This window comes from Neospora caninum, chromosome IX, assembly GCF_000208865.1.
Source record: "Neospora caninum Liverpool complete genome, chromosome IX".
Classification (NCBI taxonomy): Eukaryota; Apicomplexa; class Conoidasida; order Eucoccidiorida; family Sarcocystidae; genus Neospora; species Neospora caninum.
The window spans coordinates 2376384-2395282 of NC_018390.1; the positions used below are offsets into that span (position 1 = coordinate 2376384).

Here is an 18899-nt window from a genome sequence, read left to right on the forward strand (position 1 = left end):
AGCCGTATACAAGAACTGGTTAAAAACAGCCGCTGTTCTGTGGTTATACTTCTATCCGCTCCCAAGCACGAACCGAGTTGTGTGATCGATACAGCAACTGTTTATCAAACGGAAAACCAGTCTTGAAGTCATTCGTACAGGTTTGCACTTACTGAGTCCTCATGTCTAGCTCCAGGGTGATAGAAATGCATAGATACTGCTTGGCACGAATTCGCTCGTGCCCTTTCCGAACGGAATTGCGATCTTCCTCTCCTCCATCGGGCTCTTTCTCCTTAAACGGTCGAAGTGCACCGGCGCAGCTGAGGGCCGTTCGGTCGAAAACTTGCCAGAATCGATTTATTTTTTGAGGTGTGCGAGAGCGTGATACAAAAGAGTCTGGGGCAGAGGCCCTTTCCGAATGAGACTCAGGCTCTTCGTTCACTCGCTGTAGAGGCCTGTACACAGCTGACAGGAATATGGTGAGACCCGCCACCGGCCTAGAGACCACAGACCGCACCCTGTAGACTGTACGCGCATTGGCAGGATTGATGTTTTCCTCGGAAGCCTGCCTTTCGAGCTTATTTTCAAGGGTAGACGTGCTGCCTGCGCGCCAGCTCATGAGTTCTCTCCAGGAGATATCTCGCCGCGACCCAGCTCGTCCTCTATGTCCCTCCGTTCTGCATAGTGTCACATTCACGAATGCAACAAACGGAGCGACACTTTTTCCTGTTGTCGGAAAGACCGCTTCGCGATGCCCAGACAGAAGCGACGAATGTGCAGATTCCGCCGGGAATTGGTTTGTGTCTTGAGAAGAACGCGTGTTTGTGTTGAAAGGTAATAGAGGAGCAGAGGAAGAGGCAGTTTCAGCGCTAATGGTGACCTGGATGTTCACAGGCTCCCGTCGGCTACCTCCTCGGGAGTAGAAGCGGTCGTGAAGAAGATCGAGAGCTTCTAGAACAAAACTAATGGTTCTGTCCCCAGATAGATCGATGAAAGTGTCCTCTTCAGCCGAATTACTGTTTCTTCTCCACTTCATCTGGTGATGCCCTCTGTCCAATAAAGGCCCAGTGTAGTCGCTATCTGCTACTGCATTTGCGACGTACCACAGGACCCGTGAGTGGGGAGCCCTCCATAATGAATCTTCGCCACACCAAAGAAGAAGAAGTAGGGCATGCGACTTGAGTGAAAGTATGTTGTTTGGAAACGGGCCTACTCGTCCTGTTGTTGCCACTGTCGCGTACAGCTCCTGTCGGGAAAAAACCATACGCCTTAAAGACTCTTCGAGTATCCTTTCTCGCAAGCTGTCTGTCGAGGAAGAAAAATACCCTGCCGAATGCTTTTGAGTAGAGGAAGGGTTTATACGCTGTGTGGACGTGAAGGGAGAGCGTGGTACAGCATTTTCTTCGAAACCGTGGGTCATATTTCTCTGTCCCTCCCACGGTTGGCCTGCTCTGTCGCCCACGAAGGTTGTATAGTGAGACCCCACTTTCATGTCTCTATCATTCGGAACTGTGACTGTTGGAGTGGCGGCGAGAAGAAGTGCTGGTAATTCAAGAACTGTACCATGAGACTGACTCCATTCGTCCACTTCAGAAGCGTTTACCCATGTTATATTTTCGCGGGCTTTCAGCACGAGATTCTCAAACCCGAGCAGTTGCTCCACTTTCTCTGGAAGTTCAAAAGAATGCTTTGCGCCCAAAGCGAAACGCAGCTCAGTGAGTAGGCTGACACCAATCCAGTCAACGAGACTAGTACTAAGGCTGTTGTTCTCATCTTTCAGCATGTTCTGAGTATTTGCTTTCTCCCATTCGTTCGTTCGCGTTTTCACATAATTGTTAATAGCTTGGGTTACCGCCTTCTCAGCTCTACGCAGGATTTCCCGTTCAGTACTCTCTGACCTGATTGCTGGCCGTTCCTCACCCTTTCCCTTCAGAATTCGAAAAACGTGAGCAGCGTGGAGAAGAAGAGCCAGGTCGGGTTCCTTCGGAGTGAAATCCTTCAGATCAGGTCTCTCCATGGGAGTCGACGTCTCTTTTTTCGCAGTAAAATACTGCTTCAGAGGTCGCTGGAGAAGGCCGAAATTTTGGAAAGAACTGTATAATGGTAGTGATGAATCATCGAAGCCTTCAGGGATGTTTTCGGTGGGGAGATAGAGGGGCAACAGGTGTACGGCGGCCTTACCCGCAATACTGATGGCAGCTCGCGTCTTTGTACTGCTGGTTCCACATGCGGAATTCTCACCACTGTGCAGAGAGTTTGAGGCTGCGGAATCACTTGTTGAAGCTTGTTCGTACGTTTGCGCGGAGAAAGATTGAGGAGACGACGCCGGTGCTGCGGAGGTCTTTGAGGAAGTGGCGTTGCTTTCGACGTCGTCTCCACGGTTACATTGGCCATCGAATGAGGAGAGGATCTCATCAGCAAGAATAATATTTAGTAGAACGGAGGAGTTTGGAAGGATTTCCAGCGCATCTTGGGCTGCTGCCTCAGCTAACAGGGGGCACTTTCTCTGATGTCTTTGTTGCCCGTCATTACTATGGAGAGGCGCGACTACTTGTTTACCGTGCCCGTCCGCTGGCTTGTGAACATCTTCGCAGGAGATGACGCGATCCTCAGATGAGTTCGAAGAGACATTCTCTGCTGAACACTGGGAACGATCGAATTGGTCAAGGCCGCCGGCGTCTGCTTTTCGCGATGTAACCAGCAGCCTTGGGAAGAAATACTCGCAGCATAGAAGCGTTTTCTTATGCAAATCAATCATTTGCCACACACGCCGCTCGATAGCATCCACGTACCCCATTTTTGCTTCAATCGAAAGGCCTCCTTCATCGAGGTCCAGGGCTTCTGGCACGTAAAGAAAGTCGTCCCAAGCCGCGGGCCCAGAATCTACAGTATTGGCTTCAGGATGTATCATTTGTGGACCGGGAGAGCCTGTGGGTTCCGTGCCATTGTTGGCGACGACCCGCTCCTGCTCCATTGGATACCAAGAAGTAGATGGTACATGAGGAACGAGAAAAAGAGAAGAAGGTGGAGAGAGGGAGGGAGGCGGCTCCTTATTCCTGGAGCTATCTGCCTTGTGACTTGCCTGTTGTACAGCTTTCTCGGTCGTCTTGTTTCTCCATCCGCTCGTATGTTCCTCATCCTGTTCCAGTCGGGTCGGCAGCTGCTTTCTCCTGTGTGCCGTTGGAGCTTCTTCTGAGACACCATCATCGTCACGGGTCAGAAGCTGATTGACACAGGGAATACTTGCAAGTGAACTGCATTGGTCAAGCCTCTCGTCCTGAGTCTCCTCATGAACTTGCAGCTGAGAAGAGTAGCGTAAAATGCTGACGCCAACATGGTTGCTTCCTTTCTTTCCAACGGCCTCTAGAGTCGGCAGAGATGTATTGACCGCTGACTCAACGCGACCCGTAGAAGCGTCTTCACTGTGAGGGAACAGCAAATGAAACTTTCTGATGGAGACCGGGAACTCTATCGGTAGCACCGGCATCTCCACTAATGTTGTGAAGTTCCCTTTATTGTAGAGGGGCCCGGGCTCCTCAGTTTCGAGGGAAGGGTTTTCTGACGCTACCTTAGTATCTTCCCATTTGCTTTTCTTTGACGGCCAGGTGCAGTTGCCCGCTTCTGACAGTCTCGAGAACGCAATGACAGCCTCATGCACAGATCCTGGTTGCTTTGCCCCAGCAACGTTGTTTTTGACTCGTAGTCGAAGCCCCTGGCTGCAAGATACGTCATGGGAAAGCCTGTGAGTTGAAGTATACAGCTGTCCTTTCTCGTCGTTCTTGTGCTGTTTTGTTGGTTCTAAGGGCGACCGAAATATCTTTCCCTGGTCCTGCTCACGTGGTAGAAGTGGTGAAGTTCCGCAGAAATCCAAGTCAGAGCATTGAGTTACTTCGAGAGTCGAATCATGAAGAGATTTCCAGCACAAAAATGTTGTATTCGATGGAGGGGGGAACGCGTCTCCGGGTTTGTTGATGTCCATCTTTGCGCAATTGCCTGAACATTCAATGACGCTCGCAGGGGAATCCGTACAGAATATGGTATCGGAGCCAAAGTCGACGTACGCCACGTCTCCGTATCGCAAGAAGCGAGGAAGGCGGCTACTGAGGTGAGTGAACGAATCGTATGCCGGTAATGTATCCCCCTCAAGGAACGCCTGCTGAGAATCATACCAGACTTCTTGAGGCAACAGGACAGCGCTTCTGTTTTGTTCCTGGGTGCCATCAGAGGTTTGGCCAAGAGTACAGTTTTTTGCGTCTCCTCTAGGAGAGAGCACAGGAACCACGGTTGCTGCAACAGGAATTCTCTCTTTCTTTACAATGACTGCAAATGCGTTCACAGCATACATCCCAGAGGCAGGACCCTGGAAAGAGAGTTTAACCGACGCCTTCTTTATCAGGGATGTTTCGTCTTCGCCACTATCCACTTGTTTCCGGGATGAGCTGCTCATTGAACCCGTCACAGCTAATTCACGCATATTCACTTTGTAGAGTCGGACGACAGACGGGGTCCTACTCTCACTTGTGAGAATATCTGCAAAGTTTTTCTCATCCAATTCACTAACAGTCATCTCGTCGTATAGTTCTTCTCCGTGGGAGGAGGCTGACGACATCGCCGCTTGTTTCCTGACTCCGATATCTGCTTGCTGTTCTCTGGCCATGCTGTCGTTTTCTGGGGCAGTTTGTCTTCTGCTTCGTGCCGAGTTTACCCACAAGTCGGAATTCTCTAAATACTCCATTTGTGAGGAAGGGACCCGCGTTCGCTTGTACAGACGGTCACCAGAAAATCCACCACCGACGAGAGAGCTGCTATATTTATCTCTCATGCACGTGCGAAGGCTGCAGCTCAAGTCTGAATCGAAATAGTCGGAGGGGTGAAGAGGCCAGTTCGTGTATTCGATCCACGGATCGAACTGGAGCTGCGAACGAAGAGCCGCAGAGGTTAAAAGAAGACCACGGTAGGAGGCAAGGTCATGCAAGTTGTGGTATGATGACGAGGAAGTGTGCGTCCGAACGTCTAGGCTAGAGCGAACACCTCTTTGTCGAACGCGAGAGAAAACCTTTGCTGGGGAAAAAAGCGTTTCATCTGCTGTCCTATTACCTGGCCCGCGTAGTCGCAACAGCCGCTGATCGGTCACTACCAGGTAGATTATTGCCGAGTACTCTGTTTCTCCGTGGCTCACACCGCAGGGGATTTCGTTAGCCGTAGTGACATCAGGATGGCCTCTCTCCTGGCCCGGAAGACGAGGTATCTCGGTATTATTTGTCATTCCGCAATTGGCCTGGGAGAATGTTGCATGTGCTGAGGCAACCGTGTTATGCTGGGCACCCTGAGGACCATTCGCCCGCGGAAAGAAGCCTCGTGGTTGTATGGCCGCGGAGACTTCGTTCCGGGATACTACAGCACTCTTCGCGCCGTCAACCGTTGCCGTTGGTTTTTCCTCCTTCATTAATAGACTAAGATCCAAACTCGCGGATATAACCAGAGTGGTGTGTTTTCCGTGTTTCTTCTGAGACGCTGGTTCGCTATTCTGGTCCATATTTTCATTTGCACCATCTGCTTCTGACTCCTTTCTCTCCTGGTGTACCTTTTCTCCTTTCTGTGCTTCTTTCCTTTGCCTGTTCGTGTACGAATCGTCGCTTCCTGCTCGTGCAATTTTTACCGCAAGGACACCTGGCGGAAGCTGTAGAGGGGAAGTGCTCGGGCTCTTGACGTTTATATATACTTCTTGGTCAACAAAGAACGGTCCGAATTCTGGCAAAAGCCAGTTTCTTCGTCGCTCCTTTGAGTCGTTTATTTCGTCGACGAAAGACAAAAATGGGGCCTCTGGTTTTGAATAGTTTGTTTCTGAGTGGCTCTTGTCTTTGTATCTGCTCCCTGCGGAGAGGGTGTCCAGATTCTCTGACTTTGTGCCGCGTTTCTCATCGTTTGTCTGTGCTTCTGTAAATGCTGAGAAGCGGGGGTTCGAGACAAGATCCAGTCCTGCTAATGGTAATCTTTCTTGCGAGAGGGGCGGCTGCAAGACCAGACGAAGCTTACAGGTTACCGTGAATCTACATTCAACAGGAACTGTTCCGGCTGAGACGGTGATCAGTTCAGCGGCCTGGGCCGCTTTTGCAGCATCTATGACTTCTATTCGTCTCTTTCCAACTAGACCTCCTTCAGTGAATGACCCTACACCTCTGCTCAACGTCGGCTGCCCGGATTCACCTCGCTCTTCTGGTTCCCTATTCACGATTCCTATTTCTTCTGTCTCTCCGTTGTGTCTCATTGCTGGTTTTCCATTTTCCATTAGTGGTACCATGCGACTGAGTATACTGGCGCTCTTGGTCAGCCAACTGATGTTCAACCGAGCACTCCAGTTCGAGCCTTGTATAGTTCTCGTATTGGAAGAAGGCGGTCTGTTAACTGGGCTGCCTAGTTGCGGGCTTGCGACAGACGAAAAAAGGGTGCCATCCGATGGATTGTCATGCATTCCAGTATTCCACGAATGGCTGACGGATACCAAGGGTGAAGATACTTCTTCGAGTGCTTCGGCAACGCTGCCGTCTACCGCCTCGCTTGGTTCTGCAGCATTTGTTCCTGTTTCAGTGACAAGGGTCTCATTCACGGTGAAGACGGGCCGTTCAGTTGCTGCTTCAAACAGTTGCTCTGTCTCCAAGGGTGGGATACTGCGCAGTAATCCTTTTTCCAAGGATTTAGAGGTACATCCATCGCATACCGACAAAATAGTCGAACTCTCTGTGTTTCGTTTCTTTGTTTCGGACTTTTCCTGAGGTACTGCGTCGCTCTCGCTACTTTGTCTCGGCTCAGATCCAGAATTTGCTTCCACTAGCGTAAATGAATGGGGTTCCCGTTTTCGTCGTGGTGCTATCGAGGAATAGGGTCCAAAAGGGTTACGGAATGACAGTATCACTTCTTCTCCTACATCGTAGTCGGGTTTGTCGGTATTCACCGAGAGAGTAATTTTCCGTGTGTCAAGCGTTTTCTCTGTAGCTTGGAGAACAACACAATCAACGTAGCATCCCCACTCTCTGAATCCAGTCCGCGGAGGCACAACGTCTTTCGCCTGCTCTTCTTGTCCTGGTACATTTCTGTTGTTCGCCTTCTTGTCGCATGTGACCCGGTTCTTCTCGCTAGGCTGTGCTTCATCTGGCCCTCCCTCTTCCTTCTTTCGACCACTCCCACTCAGCGAAAATGTGAATTTGTGGTTGCAGATTCCTTCACCTTGTTCCTCGTCTCCTTCCGCAACATTTAGGATTCTGTTTTCAACAGATGAGGCTTCCCCGACGCACAATTCCGACACAAGCAGGTACGGATAAGAATCTACTGGTGTAGACATGACGCAGGATCGATCCCGATTTTCAGTAGTATTTCTCTTGTCGTTTTTCGCGGTATCAATTCGAAGGGGTATCGCTCGGCAGGACTGGATCAGGATCGCGTTCGAGGCATTTTCCATGCCCTCAATATCGACACGGCCTCCTTCGCCCCTCATTCTCACAGCACCTTCAGGGCAAGAGCGCAAGCCCTGACCCCACACAAATTCCGTGCCCTTGTTCTGGTATTGCCGGTTCACTTCTTCTCGAGATGCTCCCATCCTTTCCCTCTGCTTTTCTAACCTGAAGAGAAGCATGGACACATCGAACCTGCCTTCTTGATTCTGTTCGCCTCGCTTTTCCTTCTTCGTCGAGAGCGGAAGTACCTTGACTGTAGCCGTGAACGGTACGCCAGGGAGAAAACGCGTAGGAGAAAGTGAGACTCGCGAAAGCATGTAAGGCAGACGCCCCACTACTGATGTGGCGGAAATGCGTGTAATATATTCACCTGGTATGCCCCCATCGGTTTCCGCTTGCCACTCCAACCGTGACCCAATGCGAAAATCCACCCGACGCCCTGCGCAAATGCATCGATGAGAGGAGTCGTTGTTCCCTAAACGGTTAAGCTGTTCCGTGCAAGCGAACCGAAGAAGACTGAGGTCAAAGCGCCCAGAGAATTCGCCGGTCTCCTTATCTACGGGCAAATCAAGAAGCTGAAGTTGAAACAGTCGTTTCCTCGGCGTATATGATACAGTAGCTCCATGCTGCAACGTTACGAGGCTCCATTCGATGTCACCCTCGGCATTGTCCAAGCAACGACACCCGGATGTACAAACTTGTGAGTGCGTTTCTACGAAGTCCGTGCTGTCGTCTTTCATCCCTGGCTCAGGAGTCTGACCACCATTTCCGTCTCTGCGCCCTGTGCCGCGACGTTGAGGTGAGGAAGTAGGGTCAACAGTAGACGAAACTTGCGGTTTCGAAGGATCTTGTTTCCTCGCCTCAACGTGCACAGACGCCCCCCAATAGAAGTCTTGTTCCATGGGTTGAAACCGAGTAGCTTCCCTGGGGCTAAACCGATCAAAAGCAAAATTATCGGGCGGGTCGAATGGGGCCTGGGAGCCGGGAGTAGCATGGGGAGAAAAAGACGGTGTTGCTTTAGGGGAAGGAGGACGGTTGAAGCCAGATGCAGGACGGAGAGGGGGATACGGTCCCTGCGAGGAAGAAGGAAAACCTTCGCCCTGTCGCACGTTTCTCCTCTGTATTCGAAGCGAGAGTGTGACAGTGGCCGAAGTGGAAAGCAAAGACGAGGGCGGAGATGTTTTCTTTGTTGACTCCTTACCCGCCGTTGTTTCGACTCCGATCCTCTGTAGGGTCCCTCGAGCCTCCGCTTCTCCCTGCGGAGCGACAACAGGAGACACTGAGAGGACGCGAGGCAAAAACTGGACCGATGGAATTCTTGGAGAGGCAATAACGGGACGCGAAAACGAACGAACCTTTACTGGGATGATATCAGCTCTCGTCCTCGTCTCCACATGAAACGAGGAAGCGAAATTATCAGAGGTACAGAACAGCGGAGGAGTATGCTCCTCTTCGTTTATTGCTAGTGGATCGTCACCTTGCCCGTCACCGGCCTCAGCAGCAGCAGAAAAAGGCCTGAGCAAATAAGAGACATTTTCTCGCTCCCTGGAATTACTTGTGACAAAAGAAGAGGGGACGGCATGTCCTCGAATGTGTTTCCAGTCTTGAGTGTCCTCGTCTTTTATCAGTTCCATTGCAACCGACGGCGACACAATGCGAATAGCGGGCGTCTGCAGAAGGCGTTGTGTCGCGTTTCTGGGAATTTTGAGTTTAAGAGAGAACGAGCCCAGCTCGTTTAGGGGAACGAGGAATTCGGAACACGGAGGATCAACGTTTGAAACTGCCTTTGTGCTGCCCTTGTGGGGGATGCCGTCTTCGTCCACTTTTCCTGAGTTGACCGTGGCTTCCTCCGCCTTCACTCTCCCTGGGGTAGATTGGCGAGCACTTGAAGACGAATAGAACACGTTTGAATCCCTGTCCGCATCTGCTCTCAGAGGCGGAACAGCACCTGGGATATTCCCTTTGCTGTGTCCCCTCGCTAGGCCGTTCGCGGACTGAAGCCTGACAGCTCGTGCGGAAGGTGCATTCTCGCCTGAACGGACTTTTCTTGGAACTAATAGAGCTGCTTCTTGTCCCCCTCCGGTTGCACGCCCAATCGTTGTTATACCCAGGGAAGCGGAGGGGTGAGCTGAGGGCTGGTTCCGTGGAATGACGGATGTAGGCTGTCTTGGCGGATGACGACTATCTTCATCAGTCCACCGAAATGTAAGAAGAACATACAGATCATTCGAAAAAAAATGTTTATTGGTGGAGGTATCTGCGAGAATCGTCGCTCGCTCTCTGCCAGAGCTGTTGCTACTGCTTCCCATTTCCTTCCCTTCTCGACCACTCTGTTCTTCCATGTTCCGCGAAGCGGTGAAATCCAATCCTAGAGTCCAATGCGGCAAGCATAACGGAGGCGCCTTGGTGATATCTTTCTCCTCATTTTCGTTTGCTTTCTCTCCTCGGGTCTTCAAGTCTCGTTGCAATCTGCAGGCGTCTGCACCGGTTACGGAAATGAAACCAAGCAAAATTAGTGTCTCTCCTGGAGCGTAGACGAGCCTGTCACTGATCAACGCAGCTTCCATCTGTTGTCTGTGATAGGAGAAATGAGCTAATTTGGCAGAAACATCGTCAGACATCCTAAGTGAGAGCGTTATATCGTCATTTTGTCGCATTTTAGATTCGTGAAAAAATAATTCTGCTCGCCGTCTCGCTGCATCTTCAACGTCAAGCCTCTGCCGACCAGGGTTTCCGGGAATAAAATATGGGCCCCCCATGAACGCAAGGCCCTTCGTGTTTCCATGGCGGCTGTTTAAAGCCTTCGTCGTGTTTGTTCTTGTCTCTATTTTGCTAACTCTTTCAGCAGAACCATTTCCCCGGAAATTCCGATACCTGTTCGAGGAGTTTTGGGAGGATAACTCAGACGGGGAAGGCGATCGCCCACTGGACGGTAACTCGTGCGATCCATTCCCGCAAATTTCCTCTCCACTCCTTACACTGCCCAATCGTCTTCGCCTTTCAGGTGTTGTTTCGGTTTCGGGGGTAGGAAAACAATCTTTTTTCGCCGTCGATCCGATTCTCCTTTCGCGCGTGCTTACACTTGGTGGTTGCCACGTTTGCATGTCTGCTGTTACCACGACATACAAAGGATCAAAAGGATGCACAGTTTGGGGGAGAGGAATGCGAACGAATCCTCTATCATTTGTGAACCAGCAAGTGCTATTATTGGCGCTACCTGCCTCTGCACCTGCGTGAGAACCAGAGGAAGACAAAAGAGAAACACCATCGTGGGCGCCGCCGGTCAGATCTTTGTTTTCTGTCGTCGTAAATGACAGAGATCCCCTCAGGACTTCTATTCGCGCGTTCTGTATTGGCTTCACTGTATGCAGATCAACAACATCAACAATGATTTCTGCCGTCCGACAGTTCATCGCGTCGTGCCGGTCCGAGTGCCATGGGTCTTTGGAGGAGGATACTCCTTTTTCTTCAAAAGACCACTGTTGATGAGGAAGGATTTCATAGGTAGCGATTATTGTCACCCCAACGCCTAACGAAGTAAAACCAACAAGGGACGCGGGCGGGACAGGTCCTTGCATTTTGCTAAATCGACCATGCATGTCATTTGAGGAACTCGCGCTTCGCCTCCACTGCAGCAGAGTCACTGGAGCAGAGCTCTGTGGAGCTGCAGCGACGAGAGGAATGGGAATGAGTCGACTCAATGGTGAATTCACACGAGACGACGGAGACGGAGAAGGCGACATGTCCGCAGAAATCCTGACCAATTGCGAGGCAGGCCTGGGTCAGAAAGATGAAAGGCGCAGTATCATGGAGTTTCGAGTGAGTGTCAAGGAAGTAAGAATAAGGACAGTATTCTGGGGGGGGTGGGGGGGGGGGGTAATAAGATGGCATTGTACGGCAACAACGAAGGACATATAACGCCTCAAGAGTTATAAACTCCCATCACCCTTATCGGCTCGAGAAATCAGGAAAAAGTTGAGCTGTTGTCGGATGAAGGCAAAATTGAATTGAATTCAAAATGCAATTCATGGGTAAAATACGTAATAAACTCGATGCAGCGAAGCTCTGCCCCAGAGATGCAGAGCGTGGCGTCGCTGTTGCCCCATTTGTAACATAAATAATGCGTAATTGCGAATTAATCGCGAACAATACCATCATAATGCAGTCGAGTAAATCGGTAGAGAATGAAGAACTTTGGGCGCCAACGATACACATCTGCGGATGTGCACAGGAACACTCAGACGTAACCGCTCTATTGCATTGTCTTCGTGAAAAGATGTCAGGGTGCCATGTAAATGTAACATGCTTTAATGAGGGAAGGAGGCCCTTTGTCTTGCGTTCTTGAAGTTGTTAAGATGCACCGTTTGAGAGGAAGGGTATCTACTATTGAATGCCATCCGGATTAATTCTGGTGGCGGTCGACCTGCTTGTGGCTGTATTGGAATGTTTTTTCGATACCGCCATATTGCGTAGGGGCACTTCAGCCGCTCTACGTTTAGCCACTGCATGACACTTATCCTACACTTAAGCTTTATTTCTGCCGGTACAGATGCCTCGCCCACGAGTGTCCATCTGGCTCCTTCAAGCAGGGTCTAATGTTATTTACACTACCACCTTGCAAAATCAGCTGCCTGGAGAGTCATCATGTAGACGCTACATACACTGTTGCGACTAACACTAGCTGCTAGATGAGGGGGTTCGTATTCTTACGGTGTCGGTAGCTTTTTACCACACTCTGTTCAATCGATTACGCTTCCCCATCCAATACCGAAACATGTTACTCAACATACCTTAACAGAAGCGAGGATTGCCTGTAGAAATTCACTTCCACCGCTTGGAGAGCCTGAAGAAGCAGTTCACTCCGAGACGTTGCTTCTTGAGTGTCCTCGAAACTTTCACGTCCCTCCGGCTGTCCTAAGTTACCGTGGCTTCGTCCCACTTCGTGCTTGTTGTGTTTTCTGAAAAGATCATCCAGGGGTGTGACGAAGACGTCCCACGAATCGATGGTAGCAGACGGAGGTCTACGGGACCCTTCCTGCGATGATGTTGGCCATAGAGTATCTCCTTTGAAGTCGATTGTTCGATGGGGAGTCATGCTTTTGAAAGCCGAATACACTTCCATCCCGCCCTTGGTCTTCATGCTCACTATGAAAAGCATCACAAAAACAGATCCCAGTAGAAACTCATAACCGATTTTAATCTACAAGATGAAACTATTGTCTCAGTACAATGACAAAACTGCCTTCGAAGAGTCGGTTTCCATCCCTGGACAGCATGTTCACACAACTCGAACTTACCGTTATACGGGCCGCTGCATGCTCTGGTTACTATTTGGTTCAAAAACGGTATTTTTCATTCTCTCCAACAGCTTGAACATGCATTAGGTGTAGGGATCCATATTGGCTTGCTTAGAACGATGAGTGGATTTTTCCTCCTTACTTGAGACATCCGGGGTGATAGGAAACCAGACCGCTCCAGTGAAGGTTACCAAAGAATCTTTCGGGCCTTCTTCCATTTCAAAATAAAGATCGCTGTCCGACAAGGGCATACCCAATCCATCTGAAGGCGGAGGCTCATTTTCACTGCATTGCTTTGTTCTTACACGCAGATGATATTTTCGGCTAGGAAGCAGCTCCGGTGAAAAGAGCTCAAGCGTATGACTCCCCACACGCCTGACTTGAAGCGGCAGGTGAGTCGCTTGGCCACGGAATTCCTTCAAAAGGAGACAGCGGGCAAAGTGTCCTGAGTCGAAGCCCGCGGGGAGGCCATGAAGTGCCTCAAGACGTAGCCTTTGGTATCTTATCTTGACAAAATGAGTCGGCGGCACTGTGTCTGTCTCCACGGATCGAGAATATGCAGCCCTGCTCAAATTGCCGAAGACATGCTCATCTGATCTCTCCTCGTGCGACCTCCTTGACACATCTCTGTCTAACTTCAACTCCTCCCATAAAGAACTTCGTTGTGATTCCCTTTTACGCACCGAAGTCTCTGTTTGAGGAAGAAATTTGACGCCCTGCGCACAAAGCCCTAATCCTTTGCTGGCCTTCCGCGGCGAACACGATGTGAAACGAAACGCCCTGGTTCCTGTTATAAAAACGGATATCTTCTCTGCCGGCCACCACGCGGATGGATGCGTGTTTGTAAAGGTTGCTCTCGTAGCAGATATTGGATGAGAGGGGAAGAAGGAGTTACCGAACTCGCTGGATTTTTCTTCACGTATAACGCCGTCCGCTTGAAAGCCAGACTGACTTGCCCAAGCGAAACCGTATGGGCCGCTCTGGTTGACGCGATATCTAAAGGTACATTAAGAAAAAAAAAATAAACAGAACAGACAAACATCTAAATGCAAACCTCTAAATGTGATGTCTGTGGGAACGTCGCCGGAAAGGGGGTCAATGGGCAGAATTGCTTCCAATCTCTCCCTGCCGGCAAACGTTATAAGGTTTCTCCTAGCTACTCGAAAGAACACTCGATTCCGAAGAAGCGATGGCCGGACTGAACACTCTACGAACAAGCCATCTGGCAGGCAGTCGATTGCTCACGCTGGCGGTGGCCATAGATGACAGAAAAACGTTAATACACCCGACAGATGCATACTGCCTGCCTTGTTTTGAATGTACAGTATAATTCATACATTTGAAACTCGGATGTATAAATATGTCTCACGGACTGCACAAGTAGCCAGCGATCTATCAAATATTTCCCTTTCATGGAACAGCAACGGAAAACAGAGCGGTGGCAAAGAACTCCGGTTTCCCGCCACCCTGGCGGAAAGTTGATATTGCAACCATTTCAAAAACTTCGAATCACAGTTGTGTTCCTGTTTGCATGGTGCACTGACCTTTTGTTCTCCAAAAGGACAATTCGATACAAAGCATCGGTTCTCAGCGGATTTGGAAACGTCATATCAACACATCGGGTCAACCTCTCCGCATTTTCGTAAAAGAAAGATCTGCCACGCTTTTCGGTAAAGGAATCACGTCCGTGCCGTATTCCAGGGTCATTGCTTTTGTCTGCCTGCCTGCTAGTTCGCTCTACTGTGGTCAAGAGGTTCACCACTTCATCCGTAGTCCCGACCGCTGACAACTGTCTCCTTTTAGGCGGTGCTGGTGACGAGTTCCGCTGATCACCATCATGCGCTTCTCCCTCAAAGGAAAGTATTCGTGGACAATCAGACGCGAGATATGGCACTGAAGAGGGCTCTTCATTTTGCTTTGCTCTGCTTTTCTCTTGGCAATGGATTACCGCTAGGAAAGTCTGCTGTGGGTCACGAAGGAGGTCGATGTCGATAGGGAACGAGAAAAGAAGTCTTAGCTTTCCATCAGGCGGCACTTCGTAAGCAGAAGCAAGCCAATCCGCACATTTTCCCTCAAGATCTACAGGAGTCCAGAAACCACCAGATGCGGCCGATGCTGTCGCTGATGTGACACTGTCGATCTTAAATCTCAGAGATGCAGTGAAGAATGCCTGGAGCACGAAGCTGTGCTGTGGACTGTAAGGAGGATGGGAGATTCTTTGGTGTATTTTTTCTTGTTGCGAAGGAGAACTCACGTTTCCACCTACCTTATGCTGGTCATCCACATGAATACTAAGGCTTCCTTCACACACACTATGGCCGCGAAAACCCGTGTCAACGAAACGGGTGAGACTTCCACGAAGTGCATCATATTTCACATAAATAATACAGTCTGTTGGCCATGGCAGGAGCGGATCGAATCGGTAAGTTGAGGAGTCAAGTTCCTGCCAAGAACCTGGGATGTCATCATTGTCGTTTGGCTTTTCGGGCTTTACTCCACAGGATGACACAATCCGCACTGGAAAGTTACCAGAGCGTGATTCTTCGGCAGCACTCCGTTGTCTAATTCCTGTATCCACAGTGGCATTGATGCGACCGCTTTCTCGACCAGCAGACACTTGAGGGGCTCGTGGCGGCCTACACTCTGCGGAACTTGCATTTAAACGAGGAAACGTAACTACCAACGGCTCCGAATTTTCGATCAAACCAGCAGAAGGATGGACTACTATTGGAACAACACTTTGTCGTGCCTCCGGAAGGCGAGCACCAGGTTGTGGATGTGCGGGAACTCCGCCACTGCACTGTGTGCTACCCCCTGATGAATTTGACGCCTCAGGTGTCCCCTCAAGACAATTCAAGGTTGGTTCACTCGGAGGAGGCTGTGGTCTTCTCGACTGTAGGTATTGAGCTTTGGACGCAACACATCGCCCCAAAACTGTCCCGGTGAATCCGCTGTCATTTTCGCCCGTTCGCGTCTCTTCGGAACCGTTGTAGTCAGTGTCATCTTCACAAATGCTCAGGAAAGGAGCTGTTACGTTGTTTACAGGTTCATCAGGTGAAATAGCGAGCGCGTTGTTGCTACTCGGTGATACGATATACAATTTTTGTACCTCTTCGGTGACGTGACCAGAGGTTGAATGAGAACTTTTGTTCCCTTCGGTCCGACAAAGGTTGAGCAAGACAAGTAACACGACGACACTCGGGAGCCCGTGTCTCCGTTGTGTCAAGCCCCCGAAACAACCTGGGCTGGAAAAACAGGATACTTTCCGGCATCTATATGAGAGCCATCGTAGGACACGACATAGTGAGGCACAGAACGAGGGAAACACGTCCTGGTAACCATGGAGACTCCTGGCCAGCACGTGTTCGAAAAAATCCATAAAACTATGCCTGTTCTGCCTCCCCCTTGTGTCCATGACCCGGAAAGGAGCATGCGGCACACGTCGGTGCCACCCGCAGAAGGGCATTATTGCGTCAGGAAAATTGACAGCAAAACATTTTATAGAGTTTGCCACACCCAGATGTGTCCCCCGAACACTCCAAGCTAGTGCCCTGTAGCGATTCGTCACTGCTAATAGAGACGGAACTGATGATGTCTCTTCTTGGGAACACGCACTCGTTGCCACCCTCGGAAAAAAACGCATGTGAGGCACGACTTGTGACCCTCTAGTATCATGCATGCTGCAGTTTTCTGTGGCTGCGATGTAGATATTCAAGAGAGTGCCTTTTCTATGGCCCTCAGTATCATGTGTTGAGAACAATGCTGGGTCGACGTCCATGATGCCAGCTATGATACAACCGTATTTCCCAAAAGCATCCACAAGGAAGCTGCATAGTTGCGTAGCGACTGATCTTTTTGACTGTACAATGTGGAGACAAGGTGTCCTCCAGCTTTTTTGTATTTCGAACAAAAACACTTCGGTTGCTTCAATAGGACTTGGCTGGCGCTTGTTGGAGATCCTGGCCGACGCCCCTACTGATCTACCGAGAGCTGCTGCAAATTGGCCATGTCCCTTGCGGTACAACATATTACAGTGACATACTTAGGGGCCAAAGTTCCAAGGCTCTACAGGTTCGCTTTTTGGGAACAATGGGGAAAAGCCTAGGGGGGTCTCGAGGCCACGACGAGAAAGATGGATGAACGTGAAACAAGGATTTTCCCGGCCCTTGAGCCTACAACTTTCGTCACGTGACTAGACTCCGCGATGAGCAAATGAGGTCGTTATTGCTGCGTCACCTCAGTAGCTGCCATACCGTGTGAAGCTGGCCCAACCTCTCCTTACATAAGCGACCTCCTTCAGCAATATTAATATCTTCCCTGCACGACAGAGGGGATGCGCAACTTGCGGCGGCATGGTATTGCCGAAAGAAAGATCTTCGTACGTCAACTGCCGGGCACGCGCTGCGCCGATGAAGCGACAGCCGATGAGGATGCTGTCAGGTGGTTTAGCCGCTTGCCTATGGAGACAGTCGACGCTGAGGCATCGAGTCACTCTTCTCTAGTCTCTTGCTTGGACAAAAACTCTGTGGATTTGTAGTCTTGTCAAACACCAGGAAATGCCAGCGCCTCACACGGCGTGCCCGGATAAATTGCCCGGCGCATTGCCGAGGTAGAGCGTAAACTCTCGCGCCCGTTGTGCAGGGTCATTGCGAAACAGGCGACACCGCGTATTCGAACGTTTACACTCTGCAGGACCATCAAAGAAGATGACCGTCTATAGACTTCTATTGAGGAGCATTAGTTGTAGAGTTTCTCGTTGCACGCCCGCGCCAGAGTGTGGGTAGCTGCACCCTAAAAATTCTCCCGCATGGATTGCAGTGTTACGTGATTCGAAAAGGGACATGCATTCAAGCAACCCGCCTCTACACAAATCATTCTGAACTGAAGCAAACTGTTACCAGTTCTTTTTTTGCGTCAGTGCGTTTCTTTTATTTTCGACAACGTGGCCGAGCGGTTAAGGCGGTGGCCTGCTAAGCCATTGGGTTCTGCCCGCGCAGGTTCGAATCCTGCCGTTGTCGGTTCAGTGCGTATCAACAAATGCTGGAATTACTACTTTCGAAGAGTTCAGTGTCACCGTGGACCTGGTTTGCGTCCCTTGCCTATCGTGTGCCCTGTAGAGAGGGGTACTTACTAATCTGCCCCCTTCTCCTCCCTCTTCATCGCATGCGTGAAGTGAACTCATTTGTTGAAGTATGAGTTCCCAAGTTGAAAATGACGACGCCTATGAACCAATTAACTGACCAGAGTTTTCAGGCGTACGCGCCGCGAACGATTCTTTCGTAATATATCAATGTATGCGCTCGTTCATACTATCAGTGATCACAAGAAGCCCCCAGGCAGCGTGATCGGGTGCTCGAGGCGGTGGCGGGATAAAGCAGTGGAGGCTGTCAGTGCAGGGGAAATCCTGACGTTCGCCACGCTCTGAACTTGCTGGACAGTCGCTATCTCATCCCATCGGGTTTGGAATGTTTCATTGTCACCAAGCGAACACTAAGGACACGTACTCAGCACATTCACGAGACAGTCCTGTGTGTCTTGATGGGGGAAAGCTCTGCGACCGGTAAGACCTTCCAACAACTTTGAATCCGTCCAAATAAATCCGCCCAATTCCTGCACACGCTTCCGACATTAGCGGGATTGGTATCGGAGAATCGTGTGCTGTTAACTGGTGCTCGGTCTTCAGCAGAAACGCCTATTTGCAACTGCAATGTCAAACATCGTTCACAGGCGTCCATACACCCAAACAACAGCAGGAGAGGGGCCTCCAGTGCAACTACGGAGTTTTCGCCTCTCTTCGCTCGTCCTCATGGGACAGCGGTTTCCGCCTACAATTAATGATGGCTTCTATATAATCGCTTCCAACGCCTCCCTATGTAGTTGTATGCATTCACGTGATGGAAGGAGGGAGAACAGAGTTGCTCAACAACCGTGTAGAAAAACGGCGCTTTCTTCGGAAGCCGGTACAGCACGGTCTGTTCCGGCGTTCATAGCCCTTTATTGTTATCGGTGGCATCCGCTGAGAGCGACGGGGGCGACTGGCGGAAGCAATCGTTTCGTCGATAAGCCGCAAACGGGCTGGGAAGAGAGAAAGGCCGCGCCGGCTCTGTGTTGAAATGGGTCTTGGAGGGGATAACGTAGAGCATTGACGGCAGAAGTTTGAAATATCTCGAGA

At 50.3% G+C, this 18899-nt stretch overlaps 2 protein-coding genes and 1 non-coding gene across 3 annotated transcripts; 1 reads left to right on the forward strand and 2 right to left on the reverse strand.

Annotated features, from left to right (window-relative positions):
• Positions 1 to 148: 148 nt before the first annotated feature.
• Positions 149 to 11173, reverse strand: NCLIV_041350 (putative ATP-binding surface antigen; the record flags this gene model as incomplete). Its single annotated transcript, XM_003881044.1, has 2 exons — positions 149 to 7595; positions 8034 to 11173. 2 exons carry the CDS (start codon positions 11171 to 11173, stop codon positions 149 to 151), a joined length of 10587 nt encoding a protein of 3528 aa, XP_003881093.1.
• Positions 11174 to 12207: 1034 nt separating this feature from the next.
• NCLIV_041360 (conserved hypothetical protein) lies at positions 12208 to 12588 on the reverse strand (the record flags this gene model as incomplete). Its single annotated transcript, XM_003881045.1, has 1 exon — positions 12208 to 12588. The coding sequence occupies one exon, from the start codon at positions 12586 to 12588 to the stop codon at positions 12208 to 12210; it is 381 nt and encodes a 126-aa protein (XP_003881094.1).
• A 5075-nt stretch (positions 12589 to 17663) lies between these two features.
• On the forward strand, positions 17664 to 17745 carry NCLIV_t110003. Its single transcript has one exon. It is a non-coding gene; the product is annotated as a tRNA-Ser (tRNA).
• Positions 17746 to 18899: the final 1154 nt, after the last annotated feature.